The following is a 13374-nucleotide window of genomic DNA, read 5'->3' as shown; positions in this document are numbered from 1 at the left end:
TTTGTGAGAAGTCGAGCAAAATGACACCTTTTATTGTCTAACTAAAAAGATTACAACATGCAAGCTTTTGAGGCAACTCAGGCCCCCTCTTCAGGCAAGATGTAATCACAGAATTACAATGTTGTGATGACATTGTATCAATGTGATCTTGGGTGAGTACCCTTGGAGAGGTTAAATGTCCTGTGCACTATGATCTGTAAAGATGAGTACTGAAGTCCTTATTGGATTTGCTTGTGTACAAGCAAGAACTCCACTTGTTCTTCTTATTCATTAAGATGCGGTTGTCATTAAGACAGCTTATCCTTCTAATTCTTTACTAAATTCTGATGTGGAGGAGGCTGAAGTAGTAAAGCTCCCTTAAACTGCTGCATAATATTAACCTTTCCTAATTAAACTAAAACTAAATTTTGAGCCTAGTAGTTTTTCTTTTCTTTAGGGACTGAGAAGTAAACCCAAAAAGATGGCACGTGTCAAGTCTGACCTGATTGATGTGGACCTTGTCAGGGGTAAGGAGCTCTGTGTATGGAGTATAGAATGAATGACAGTGCCGAAAGTTCTCTTCAGCCTCTCTCTCTGTCTTCCCGGCAGGTTCCACCTTCTGTAAAGCCAAGCCGGAGAGCCCTTGGACAGCATTAACTCGTAAAGGCATTGTTAGGGTACTCTTTTTGCCTTTTTTTTATCAGTGGTGGATTCACGTGACCTCAAAAGGAGTTTTTGCCTGGCTTCTCTTACTTTACGCTCTACAGGGTAAGCCAGTTATATTGAAGGAGCTGTTTCTTAGATAGATAGATAGATAGATAGATAGATAGATAGATAGATAGATAGATAGATAGATAGATAGATAGATAGATAGATAGATAGATAGATAGATAGATAGATAGATACATACTTACTTACTTACTTACTTACTTACTTACTTACTTACTTACTTACTTACTTACTTACTTACTTTCTTTCTTTCTTTCTTTCTTTCTTTCTTTCTTTCTTTCTTTCTTTCTTTCTTTCTTTCTTTCTTTCTTTCTTTCTTTCTTTCTTTCTTTCTTTCTTTCTTTCTTTCTTTCTTTCTTTCTTTCTTTATTAATCCCAAGGGGAAATTCCTGTTTTACATTGTAACTTTTCAAGCATTTTTACTGATTTACAATATATGAGCTTTCAAAAGGTTATATCTGAGCCAGCTGTGCTGCTAAGACAGACACTAGATAAACTGCTATATGGCAAGTTTATTAATATAGAAATTTTTACGTCCACAGACGGGACCAAATAGAATATTGTGGTTGACTCCCCCCTACATTCTATGTATGTTTTCTTTTATTCTATCATTGCAGTCCAAACTAATCTAACTTTCAGTGTGTGTTTAAAGAAGGTGACTGAAGGATCTATAATAATGAGTATGATGGCTGAAAGCTTCTAATTTTCATTATTATAGGGCTCAAAGTGATTTCTAGTCAGAGAGCATGCCAAATTTAACAACTGCATTTACTAGCGAGGGTGTCAAATTATACAAGTAGAAATTGCAGGGGTGACTGATTAACTGATTACACAAATCCCTCACAAATTTTCATAACCATTCTAAATGTTGTATGTAATATGAGGTTGCCTAATTTTGCAGCACAATGGAATGAAAAGAGGAAGACTACACAAAACCCTTAAAACAGACATCTTTACAGGGTCCAAAGTATGATGAGCCTCTTGCACAGTTCAAAACATTTCCTTTTTTCCTGACAGCCACCATTTTTCTTAACTGTTAGTGGACATTGTATATGCAATGTATTTCCAGTCATTGGGTGTTAACTCTCACTGTCACAGGAGTCCACTATCTGACTTGCAACTCACCACAAGAAAATGAAAATAGTTTGAATTTGTTGTGGTGAGTCTGAGAGAGTTGCAGAGACTGTTAATAGTGTTATAAGCAAGTCATACTACATAAATAATGGTAAGGAGTTCATGCTGTAAAAGTCTACAACTCACTGTGATTTCCCTAAAATTACTTAAACAAATACTACAAGTGAAAATTGTAGGAAAAGTCATGCATTATGAAGCCATCTTAAGTTAAGCTAGAAATTCTGTTTCCAGTACATTTATGAAATACTGAGAGTTATTGATATTCAGTTGTTCGCCCAGCAAGGACCCTATCAGGTGTGCCATAACATTTCTTTACTAGTTTAAATATATCAATATTGGTATTGAAGCTAAAGGTTAATCTAACATTAATCTTTTAAAATTACCAGTCTTGAAAATTTTAAATAAATTTAAACAAAGACTGATATCCTCAGTGAAACACCACTGTAATTTGTAGACTGTCGTTCTTAGGTGCTTTTGTGGCCAATGTGTTGTTTATTTTTTTGCACCTCATTTGAGTGTTTTATAACTGGAATATAAGAAATCCTTTGACAAGGACAGGCCATTTTCCTAATGTCGTATTGCTTCCTGGTCAACAGATTTTTTTAATTATCTTCGAGAACCATCAAACTCAGGCGGAGGGGTGGCGCAGTGTTGGCACTGCTGACTTGCAGTAAGGAGACTAGGGTTTGTGTCCTGAGTCCTCCCTGCATGGAGTTTACATGTTCTCCCCTTGTCTGCGTGGGTTTCCTCTGGGTGCTCCGATTTACTCCCACTGTCCATAGACATGCAGGTGAGGTGAACTGGCGATTCTAAACTGGCCCTATTGTTTGGTGTGGGTGTGTATGTGTGTTCACCCTGTGATGGACTGGGGCACAAGGCAGGGTTTGTTCCTGCCTTGTGCCCTATGCTAGCTAGGATAGGTTCCAGCAGACCCCCGTGACCCTTTTCAGGACTAAATGGGTTAGTAAATGACTGACTGACTGACCTTCAAACTCTGACTCATTGTGCTGTTTTCAACTGTAACACAAGGTAATAGTTGTAAATGTAAAAAATATTTTCTAAAAATGTTTGTGAAATTTATCTTTGACCACCTTTATCTGTGCCCCATGTTCTTTATAGAATAACATTTTTTCCAATAAAGGCAGGTATCAATCTCTCTCTTTCATTTTCTTCATAATTATAAACACTTTATTTGTCCATTCATTTTCCTTAACCCACTTATTCCAATATAGTGCTCAAGGAAGCTGGAGTGCACCCTAGCAGCATCAAACAAAAGTCATGAATCACCCCTGATAGGGCATTAGTGCATCACAGCGTACATTCACACACTGTTCCAAAGAAGTACATGAGTGTTCGGGGTGTGGGAGGAAACCGAAGTGCTGAGAGAAATCTCATGCAGACTAATGAACAAACTGCAAAGTCTCCAGGAGACATTGCCTGAATGCATGTATTAATGACCATGTACTTAGTTTAAATTAGCTCCTGGAATCTTTTCTCATATCTCTTGTGCAATAATCCTGAAATCAGTCTAGATGTTATTTAATTTTGACATTCTGTAGCCCACTGATGTCTTTCTTGTAATATGGATGCCAAAACTGTTATTATTATTAGACATACAGTATATAAACGAAAAACCTGTGTGTGTATGGAGCAGTGTGCTCTGCTCGCACTCAGTCACAGCCACTAGATGGCACATGCATGCACTTTTACATTTCTTCAGTGCTTGCATGCACCTCACTTCTCACTACGAAAGAGCTGTGTGCAGCAAACACTGCCGCACAACAACGACGTTGTGCTAATGACATAGGAGAAGAGACACAACTAAAAACATTGTCTATCTGGAGGTATTTTCTTGAGAGAAAGATTAGTAGGACTCATATGCCAGTGATACGGCTAAGATATGGTATCGCCAGTGTCTTCTTATGAAAGCTAGTGGGGCAGCAAGCACATGTGGGTCCACGTCCTCTGCCCTGGGTAATTCTTAAGAGTTAGCTGACGAATCTCCAAGTTCACGAACATAGTAAACCTGCTTAGGAGTCTTTGGGTTGTTCTTTGTCCCATCAACCAGACACAGCTAGTTATTATTATAAGATTCCAGCACCGCATAAGTAAAACCTCTCCTTTACACAGCATGGAATGGTTTTTAACACTGTCTAATCAAGGGTGAGTAACGTCAGTCTTAAAGGGCCGCAGTGGCTGCAGGTTTTTGTTCCAACTCAGTGGGTTAATTAGACACCAATCCTTGCCAATAACAGCATAGTTAGTGTTTTAACTCTGCAATGTCAGATTATTCTTATAGTGTATATTTTTTCTTTCCAAGAATATCATCCAAATGATTGGAAGCCCGAAACAGATTAGTAATTCTCAGTCCTTCTTTTTTTTTTTCTTTTAAGTTTTCATCCAAATATTTTATTAAACCAAAGAGTTCACAAAAGAACACACACGTGTAAATGGAAAACAAATTAGGTGGAGAACTGTTGGTTGCTTTGTCATTTGCATCTCATTGTTAAAAACAGTGAATGAAGCAGTTAAAGACTTAAAATAAGGCATTGTGGGTGGAAAATATTGACAAGTGAGACAATTAAAATTTAAGCAATTGGGTTAAAACAAAAACCTGTAGCCACTGCAGCCCTCCAGGACTGACAATGCTCACCCTGGTCGGAATCAAACTGTTTGCCTCCTAGCCGGGCTGTTTTAAAGGATAAACTTTTCTCAGCTGATTTTTAAAACTTATTATTTCAAATCTACTTCATTAAATACAATGCAACAAGTGGTCCAGCACTTACCCTGAATGCAAAGTCAGGAAGTAAATCTAAATTCAGTGCCAGTTCATCAACCAAACTCACACAGACAATTTAGAACTGCCAATTAACCTAACACACATACAGTATCTTTTGAATGTGAACGGAAGTGACAGTTACCCATTGACAAAATTACACAAATGCAGGAGAACTCTACAAGATACCAGCCAGGGGCAAAATTAAAATCTAGGTTGCTGGGATTGCAAGGCAGCAGCACTAACCACTGCACCGTCATTACAGTCGGTACTGTAATTTTGTTTTTGTTTTTTTTTTTTATGCTGATAGAATGCAAATTCAAATTTTAGTCATGTAATAAACACTAATTGAGCAAATGATCAGGAACACTACACATATACTGGGTCAGGCCTCCTTTTGCTCTCAAAACAGCCTCAGTTTTTTGTGGCATGGATTCCACAAAATGTTGGAATCATTCCTTTGAGATTCTGATCCTATTAACATGATTGCATCACACAATTTCTGCAGATTTGTCAGCTGCACATTCATGCTGTGAATCTCCTATCCTACCACATGCCAAAGGTGTGCTATTGGATTCATGGACTGGGAAGGCCACTGAAGAAACACTGAATTCATTGCCATGTTCTTGCATCCAGTTTGAGATGACTTTTGCTTTGTGACCTGATGCATTATCATGCTGGAAGTAGCCATTAGAAGATGGGTAAATTGTGTCCATGAAGAAATGCAGATGCTCAGCAATAATACCCAAATAGGTTGTGGCATTCAAGTGATGATTGATTGGTATTAACAGGTCCAAAATATTCCAAGAAAACATTCCCCTACACCAGCCTGGACTGTTAACCCAAGGCAGATTGGGTGAATGGACTCAGGCTGTTGGTGCCAAATTCTGAGCCTATAAACTGTGTGCCTTCATCAGAACAGTCTTTTTTTTTCTAGGTTTCAGCTGTCAAGTTGTGGCGAGCCTGTGCTCACTGCAGCCTCAGCTTTCTGATCTTGGCTGACAGGAGTAGAACCCAATGTGGTCTTCTGCTGTTGTAGCTACTCTGCCTCAAGGTTCAACATGTTGTACTTTCTGAGGTAGTTTTTTGCTCCCCACAGTTGTACAGAGTGGTCATCTGAGTTATTGTAGGCTTACTGTCAGCTTGAACCATTGTGGCTACTCTCCTCTGACTTCTGTCATTAACAAGACGTTTCTGTTCACAGAATCTGGGTGATGTTTGTTTTTCAGACTGTTCTGAACAAACTGTAGAGACTATTGTGCATGTAAAATTCCAGGAGAATAGCAGTTACAGAAATACTAAAACCAGCCCATCTGGCACCAACAATCATGTCATAACCAAAATCACTGAGGTCTCATTTTTTTTCTCAATTCTGGTGTTTGATGTGAACATCAGCTGAAGCTGCTGACTTATATCTGTATGATTCGTTGTACAGTTGTGCTTGAAAGTTTGTGAACCCTTTAGAATTTTCTATATTTCTGCATAAATATGACTTAAAACATCATCAGATTTTCACTCAAGTCCTAAAAGTAGATAAAGAGAAACCAGTTAAACAAATGAGACAAAAATATTATACTTGGTCATTTATTTATTGAGGAAAATGATCGAATATTATATATTTGTGAGTGGCAAAAGTATGTGAACCTCTAGGATTAGCAGTTAGTTTGAAGGTGAAATTAGAGTTGGTGTTTTCAATCTATGGGATGACAATCAGGTGTGAGTGGGCACCCTCTGTTATTTAAAGAACAGGGATCTATCAAAGTCTGCTCTTCACAACACATGTTTGTGGAAGCGTATCATGGCACGAACAAAGGAGATTTCTGAGGACCTCAAAAAAAGAGTTGTTGATGCTCATCAGGCTGGAAAAGGTTACAAAACCATCTCTAAAGAGTTTGGACTCCACCAATCCACAGTCAGACAGATTGTGTACAAATGGAGGAAATTCAAGACCATTGTTACCCTCCTCAGGAGTGGTCGACCAACAAAGATGACTCTAAGAGCAAGGCGTGTAATAGTCGGCGAGGTCACTAAGGACCCCAGGGTAACTTCTAAGCAACTGAAGGCCTCTCTCACATTGGCTAATGTTCATGTTCATGAGTCCACCATCAGGAGAACACTGAACAACAATGGTGTGCATGGCAGGGTTGCAAGGAGAAAGCCACTGCTCTCCAATAAAAACATTGCTGCTCGTCTACAGTTTGCTATAGATCACGTGGACAAACCAGAAGGCTATTGGAAGAATGTTTTGTGGACGGATGAGACCAAAATATAACTGTTTGGTTTAAATGAAAAGTGTTATGTTTGGAGAAAGGAAAACGCTGCATTCCAGCACAAGAACTTTATCCCATTGTGAAACATCGTGGTGGTAGTATCGTGGTATCGGCCTGTTTTGCTGCATCTGGGCCAGGACGGCTTGCTTTCATTGATGGAACAATGAATTCTGAATTATATCAGAGAATTCTAAAGGAAAATGTCAGGCACATCCTAGAGTTGAAGCTGTTCTGTACGGAGGAATGGGCCAAAATTCCTCCAAGCCGGTGTGCAGGACTGATCAACAGTTACCGGAAACGTTTAGTTGCAGTTATTGCTACAAAGGGGGGGTCACACCAGATACTGAAAGCAAAGGTTCACATACTTTTGCCACTCACAAATATGTAATATTCAATCATTTTCCATAGTAAATAAATGACCAAGTATAATATTTTTGTGTCATTTGTTTAACTGGTTTCTCTTTATCTACTTTTAGGACTTGAGTGAAAATCTGATGATGTTTTAGGTCATATTTATGCAGAAATATAGAAAATTCTAAAGGGTTCACAAACTTTCAAGCACAACTGTATTACACTGCTGCCACATGATTGGCTGATTAGATAATTGCATGGTGTTAAGGTCAGCCCTGACACAGACAGACATAGGACACAAGTTCAAAGCACACAAGCGGTTTTTATTTTCTTTTTCCCTTGTGGGAAACACCTTCCCCGTTCCCCGCAAGTATAACACACAGTCCCCAACACAACACAATACTTTTCCTTCTCTTTTTTCTTTCTTTCTCCTCCACTCTCCCTCCGGCAAGCTTTGTCCTCCTCCTCCTCCCAACTCTGGCTCCCGGAGTACAGTAATCCCTCCTCCATCGCAGGGGTTGCGTTCCAGAGCCACCCGCGAAATAAGAAAATCCGTGAAGTAGAAACCATATGTTTATATGGTTATTTTTATATTGTCATGCTTGGGTCACAGATTTGCACAGAAACACAGGAGGTTGTAGAGAGACAGGAACGTTATTCAAACACTGCAAACAAACATTTGTCTCTTTTTCAAAAGTTTAAACTGTGCTCCATGACAAGACAGAGATGACAGTTCCATCTCACAATTAAAAGAATGCAAACACATCTTCCTCTTCAAAGGAGTGCGCATCAGGAGCACAGAATGTCACATAGATAGAGCAAACAAATCAATAGGGCTGTTTGGCTTTTAAGTATGCGAAGCACCGCGGCACAAAGCTGTTGAAGGCGGCAGCTCACACCCCCTCCGTCTGGAGCAGAGAAAGAGAGAGAGAGAGAGAGAGACAGAGTTTGTTTTTCAGTCAAAAATCAATACGTGCCCTTCGAGCTTTTAAGTATGCGAAGCACCTTGCAGCATGTCTTTTCAGGAAGCAGCTGCACAAAAGATAGCAACGTGAAGATAATCTTTCAGCATTTTTAGACGAGCGTCCGTATCGTCTAGGTGTGCAAACAGCCCCCCTGCTCACACCCCCTACGTCAGGATCACAGATAGTCAGCGCAAGAGAGAGAGAAAAGTAAGTTGGGTAGCTTCTCAGCCATCTGCCAATAGCATCCCTTGTATGAAATCAACTGGGCAAACCAACTGAGGAAGCATGTACCAGAAATTAAAAGACCCATTGTCCGCAGAAATCCGCGAACCAGCAAAAAATCCGCGATATATATTTAAATATGCTTACATATAAAATCCGCGATGGAGTGAAAGCGCGATATAGCGAGGGATCACTGTAGTGCCTACTGGCTCCTTTTATAACGCACCCGGTGCTTGACGACCTATTTCCGGCAGCACTTCCGGGTGTGGAGGAAGAGCTGCTCTGTAGGGCTAAGCAGCAGCTACAGCACCCCCTGGCAGCGCCCACAGATCCCAACAGGGCTGCACTATATTCCCATGAAGCCCTTCGAGAGCCCTAGGCACTGCTGCAACCCAGGGGGGCTGCCATCTAGCAATCTGAGGAAGGTACTTTCCTGATCAGGCTTGCTTCCCCGGTCCATACAAGACAGAGGAGCCCCGGCTGTCGGCCACAATTGATAAGCAAGTATATTGGTTTTCCTAAAAGTTTTGGTCATGGAGTATATTGCATGTACATTTACCGTTTAGAGAAGAATGTGTTTTTAACAAAATGTAGAAGTCCTTGTCATTGATACTTACTCATTGTTTCCTTATTTATAAGGTGAACAGACAGCATTCCATATTTTTTTCCTCATTATATTTCTTAATAATTGAAGAATGTGTGAGAATGTGTTAAGCCCTTTCAGTACACTATACTTATTCTTTCAGCCATCGAGATACTGCTAGCAGGACACTGAAAAAATGAACAGGCTGTTTATTCTAGACAGCTCCTTTCATCTAGGTGAATAAATCATTTGCTGCTCATGTCACAAATGTGTTGTATTGTAAAGGTGACTGTGAAGTGAGTTGGAAATTCTAATAAGAAGTGAGAGGCCTAACTGTAAGATGCCCTAAAATGCAGTACAGTTTGCTCTAGTAAGTGATTTCACATTTACTTAATTAGTACTTGAACTGGTTTAAATTAACATCATTAATCATGCCACTATAAAGACTGCATTGTAACAAATGATAATGTAATGATGCAAGAATAAATAAAAGCTCATGTAAAAATGGCCAAATATTAAAAGTGGAGAAAGTCATTTAAATTGCTAGGCTTATTTTTAGTGATTGCACCAACATTAATCTGTTAATTCAGACAGAATTGTATAATCAGTGCCATTTCTTTTTTGCATTAACAATTCTGAGCATTTTAGTTCCTTTGATTCAGTTCATCTGCATGAATCTAGAGCAGGGGTCTGCAGAGTCAGTCCTGAAGGGCCATAATGGCTACAGGTTTTTGTTCCAACCCAGTTTCTTCAATTTGTCAATTACTGATGTTTGAAGCAGTTATTGCTCAATCAACATTTTATGCTTCATTTTAGTTTTTTCACTTATTAAGATTTCCTGCACTTAATTGCTTAGTTTTAGTCTTAAACAGCTGCATTCACTGCTGTTTTTCTTTTTCCCTTATTAGCAATAAGATGCAAATGACAAAGGAAATAGCAGTCTTACCTCTAACGTCTTTCCCAATACACCTGTGTGTTCATCATGAATTATGTTGTTTAATAAAATACAGGAAGGAAACAGAAGAGAAAAAAATATTAAGGACTTTTAATTACTAATCCGCCTTATGTTACAAATTATGATATCCTTGGAGAAGAAAAATCTTCAATATAAGAATGACCTGACATGGCAGAAAGAAAACACTAACAAACTATGAATTTAAAAATGATCTGTTATTTCCAAGGATTGGTTTCTAATAAAGCAATCAGGTTGAACAAAAGCCTGCAGCCACTACGGCCCTCCAGGACTAACTTTTCAGAAAGCTTGATCTACAGATTTGATTTGTATGTTTAATTTACCTAAAGGATTTGTTTAACTCAATAGAGCTTGTAACATTATGCACCATTATATGGCTGTCTACAGAGTAAACACAATTAAAGTATCAAATATGAAAACTAATAAGTACAACAAAGAACAACAAATAGATGTAAAAACAAAAAAATGCAGCACCAATAAACACAAGGAGGAATTACAGAGGACACGTAGTCATTTTTATTACCAAGTGCATTGAAAACTGAACCCAGTTGCAATGTAAAATTGTGATGTGTGGTACATAGGAATAATGGAACAATAAGCCATACATTTTAAAAATATTGAAACAACTGTACATGTTACATTTATGGATATTAAAGCTGCCTTCCAGCTTGATTCCAATTTCATTTTGAATTACCGTATTTTTCACACCATAAGACGCACTTTTTTTTTCCCCAAAAGAAGATTGGAAATGTCTGTGCGTCTTATGGAGCGAATATTGCGTCACAGACCATGATGTGTATTACCTGACAAAAGTCGACATCCAGGGGTAGAGGGCGACAAAACTCACTGTTACGTTACAGGCATTCCCTCTGTGCTTAGAGGAATGTTAGACTCATTGACTCGGCATCTAATCCTTGCGTGTGTGTGAGTTGCGAAATGTAAACAAATATACACAAAGGCAAGATGACATCTACATCTCACGAGGGAGCGAAGCGAGTGCAGAAAACAAAATACTCAGCAGACGGTGTTTTGCGCATTATCACTAAGTCGGACTCTGATTTTTCAGAATCTGATTTTGTTGAGAGTTAAAAGGAGATCGAACAAGAGAGTGAGGAACTGGCATCAGCTGATCGGGACACCAGCCGATGCTGCCCCAGCTGAGCATATTCGTGCAGCCGATGCACCTATGGCAAGGTTCGTGTGGGAGGAATACCTAGACATTGATCCGTGGGAGCCAAACTGGCTACCGGACTTCACAAGACAGTATGGCTTGCTTTTGGACTCGACAGATTACCAGCCGCTGGACTACTTCAGGCTGTTCTTTCCTGAAGCTGCCTTTCAGCTACTGTCAGACTAGACAAACAGGTATGCAGAGCAATTTTTTGAATCGAGGGCTGTGCTTGCACCGCATTCTCGTTTTTCAAACTGGAAACACACAACAAAACACGAGATGAAGGGCTTTGTGGCATTACAAATATAGATGGGACTAGACTGGCGATATAACTTCAGGGAGCATTGGTCCAAACGTGCTTTGTCCCCTGGTGGCTTTGGACAGGTTATGCCATGTGATGATAGGTACGCGCTCCTGCAAAGTGATTGTGAGCAACTGAGCTTCATAAATTCTGACACTAGCGATGAGGAGTTCTTGGGGTTTCCATAAAACTAGAAGAGTGCTTGAACCTTAAAGTCTCTCCTTATTTGTTAATGACAGTGATGATGTTTCTTAATACTGCTGTTGAATTTACATGGTTGAAATATTATTCTGCTATATTTTATTAAACATATTAGTACACCATTTGGTTCAGAATATTTTTTTCTTGTTTTCCTCCTCTAAACCTAGGTGCGTCTAATGGTCAGGTGCGTCTTATGGTGCAAAAAATAGGTATTTGAGTGGAAGCCAATTTTATCTCCAATTAATACTAAAGTTTAGTATCAAATGCGTTGTCTTTTGTACATAGCACAATGAAATTATTAGGTGCTTGTCTGCCACAGATTGCTGAAGGTATTAGAGTACATACAGCACCATACGGTAGTCTGTTGTGTGACATTACGTTTAGATACAAGACACATTCATACAGTTCTAATTGAGATTGACCCAAGGGTGCAAAATGTCCGTAAGACTTATGGCAAGAATGCTAATGGCCCTAAATAGATGAGAGAGAAAGTAACTGCGAAGGATGTCAGAGGTCAATAATAATACGGTTTACCTTTTTAAGACAGTATGTGTCATACAGTATATATCCTGTTTAGAAGTGACCTGTAGGCCAGTAATTTTCTGAGAGTATTTTAATGTTCTCTGCGGTTCCCAGGTGTACAGTTGCCATATCAGGATGTCAAGTAGCAAGTGAGTGTGGATCCCACCTGTCGAAGTTTGAGTTTTGATGAAGATGAGCTTCCCCAGACCTGAAAAGCCCCCACCCCCCTCAATAATGTAGCATTCTAAATTTTCAAAAGCACGGTATCACAACAGTTAGAAGCAGTAACCTTACTAGCCTCTTATAACATTGTCAGTTTGAAGGTATAATTGTAAACAACAGCAATCCAGTAACAAAACTGAACAATAAAAGTAGCCTTCTGTCTAGGCAGATCCTCTGTTTGGAAGTGTTTTTGCTCTGTCTCAGTACCATCTTCTCTCCTCTCAGCTGTGGCTTCCATGCTTTTCTTCCTGGTTCCTGTGGCAAACACCAGTGAACTTGTTGGCCCACTGTGCCTCATGCTTCTCTTAGGAACAGTTCATTGCCAGATTGTGTCTACTCGTCCCACAAAGATGCACTGGAGAAGAAGGTGAAAGAGTTTGATCCAGAACGGTGTATTTCTCTTTTTCTCTGTGTGAACTGGTATGTTTTAAAACTTTGTGTCATTTGACTTTGTGCCAACTCTCATTTCTGGTTTGCAGAAAAAAACGCAGGAGTGCAAGTGGGGAAACCTCTGTAGATAAATCCCGGACCAACTATGCAGTGAACAACGTTCTTAGAGATGCATGGTCCAGTCTGGCTTCAAAATGGTCAGTGATCTTCTTTCAGTACTGGTCAAAGATATCTCATTTAAATCTAAGTAAGGTAACTGTCCTTTATAGAAATAATTGGCCACAACATTAGAAATTGTGCAGTGGACCCTTTTAAACAGTAGCTTATGTTGTTTATATAGCCTTATATTATGAGAGTTGCCCAAAATGTTTTGCAACACACTTTTTGTGATTTCCAGTAATTAAATAAATAATTATTTAAGGATATTGCTAGGATAATGTAGTAATGCAATAGTTAAAATGACAGAAAGATAATCGTAGCAGACAGAGGCAAACATGTGGAACCCAATGTTCTGTGTGTGTGTGTGTCTGTCTGTCTGTCTCCACTGTCGCAGTGCTCATTACTACATGCACATTAATTATTAAG

At 39.3% G+C, this 13374-nt stretch overlaps 1 protein-coding gene across 3 annotated transcripts in view; it reads left to right on the top strand.

The window, feature by feature from the left end:
* LOC114647859 (protein PHTF1-like) overlaps window positions 1–13374 on the top strand; it is a 90149-nt gene that overhangs the window by 45117 nt on the left and 31658 nt on the right. For all 3 annotated transcript variants that reach the window (XM_051924421.1, XM_028796527.2, XM_051924420.1), the window contains 4 exons: window positions 437–506; window positions 589–747; window positions 12625–12766; window positions 12879–12986. In XM_051924421.1, the coding sequence (XP_051780381.1) occupies window positions 437–506; window positions 589–747; window positions 12625–12766; window positions 12879–12986 (479 nt within the window). The remainder of the gene's footprint in view (window positions 1–436; window positions 507–588; window positions 748–12624; window positions 12767–12878; window positions 12987–13374) is intronic.

Source organism: Erpetoichthys calabaricus, chromosome 3 (genome assembly GCF_900747795.2).
Source record: "Erpetoichthys calabaricus chromosome 3, fErpCal1.3, whole genome shotgun sequence".
In the NCBI taxonomy this organism is placed as follows: domain Eukaryota; kingdom Metazoa; phylum Chordata; class Cladistia; order Polypteriformes; family Polypteridae; genus Erpetoichthys; species Erpetoichthys calabaricus.
The sequence above is the reverse complement of the archived record's forward strand: the minus strand, read 5'-3'. Positions and strand labels throughout refer to the sequence as shown.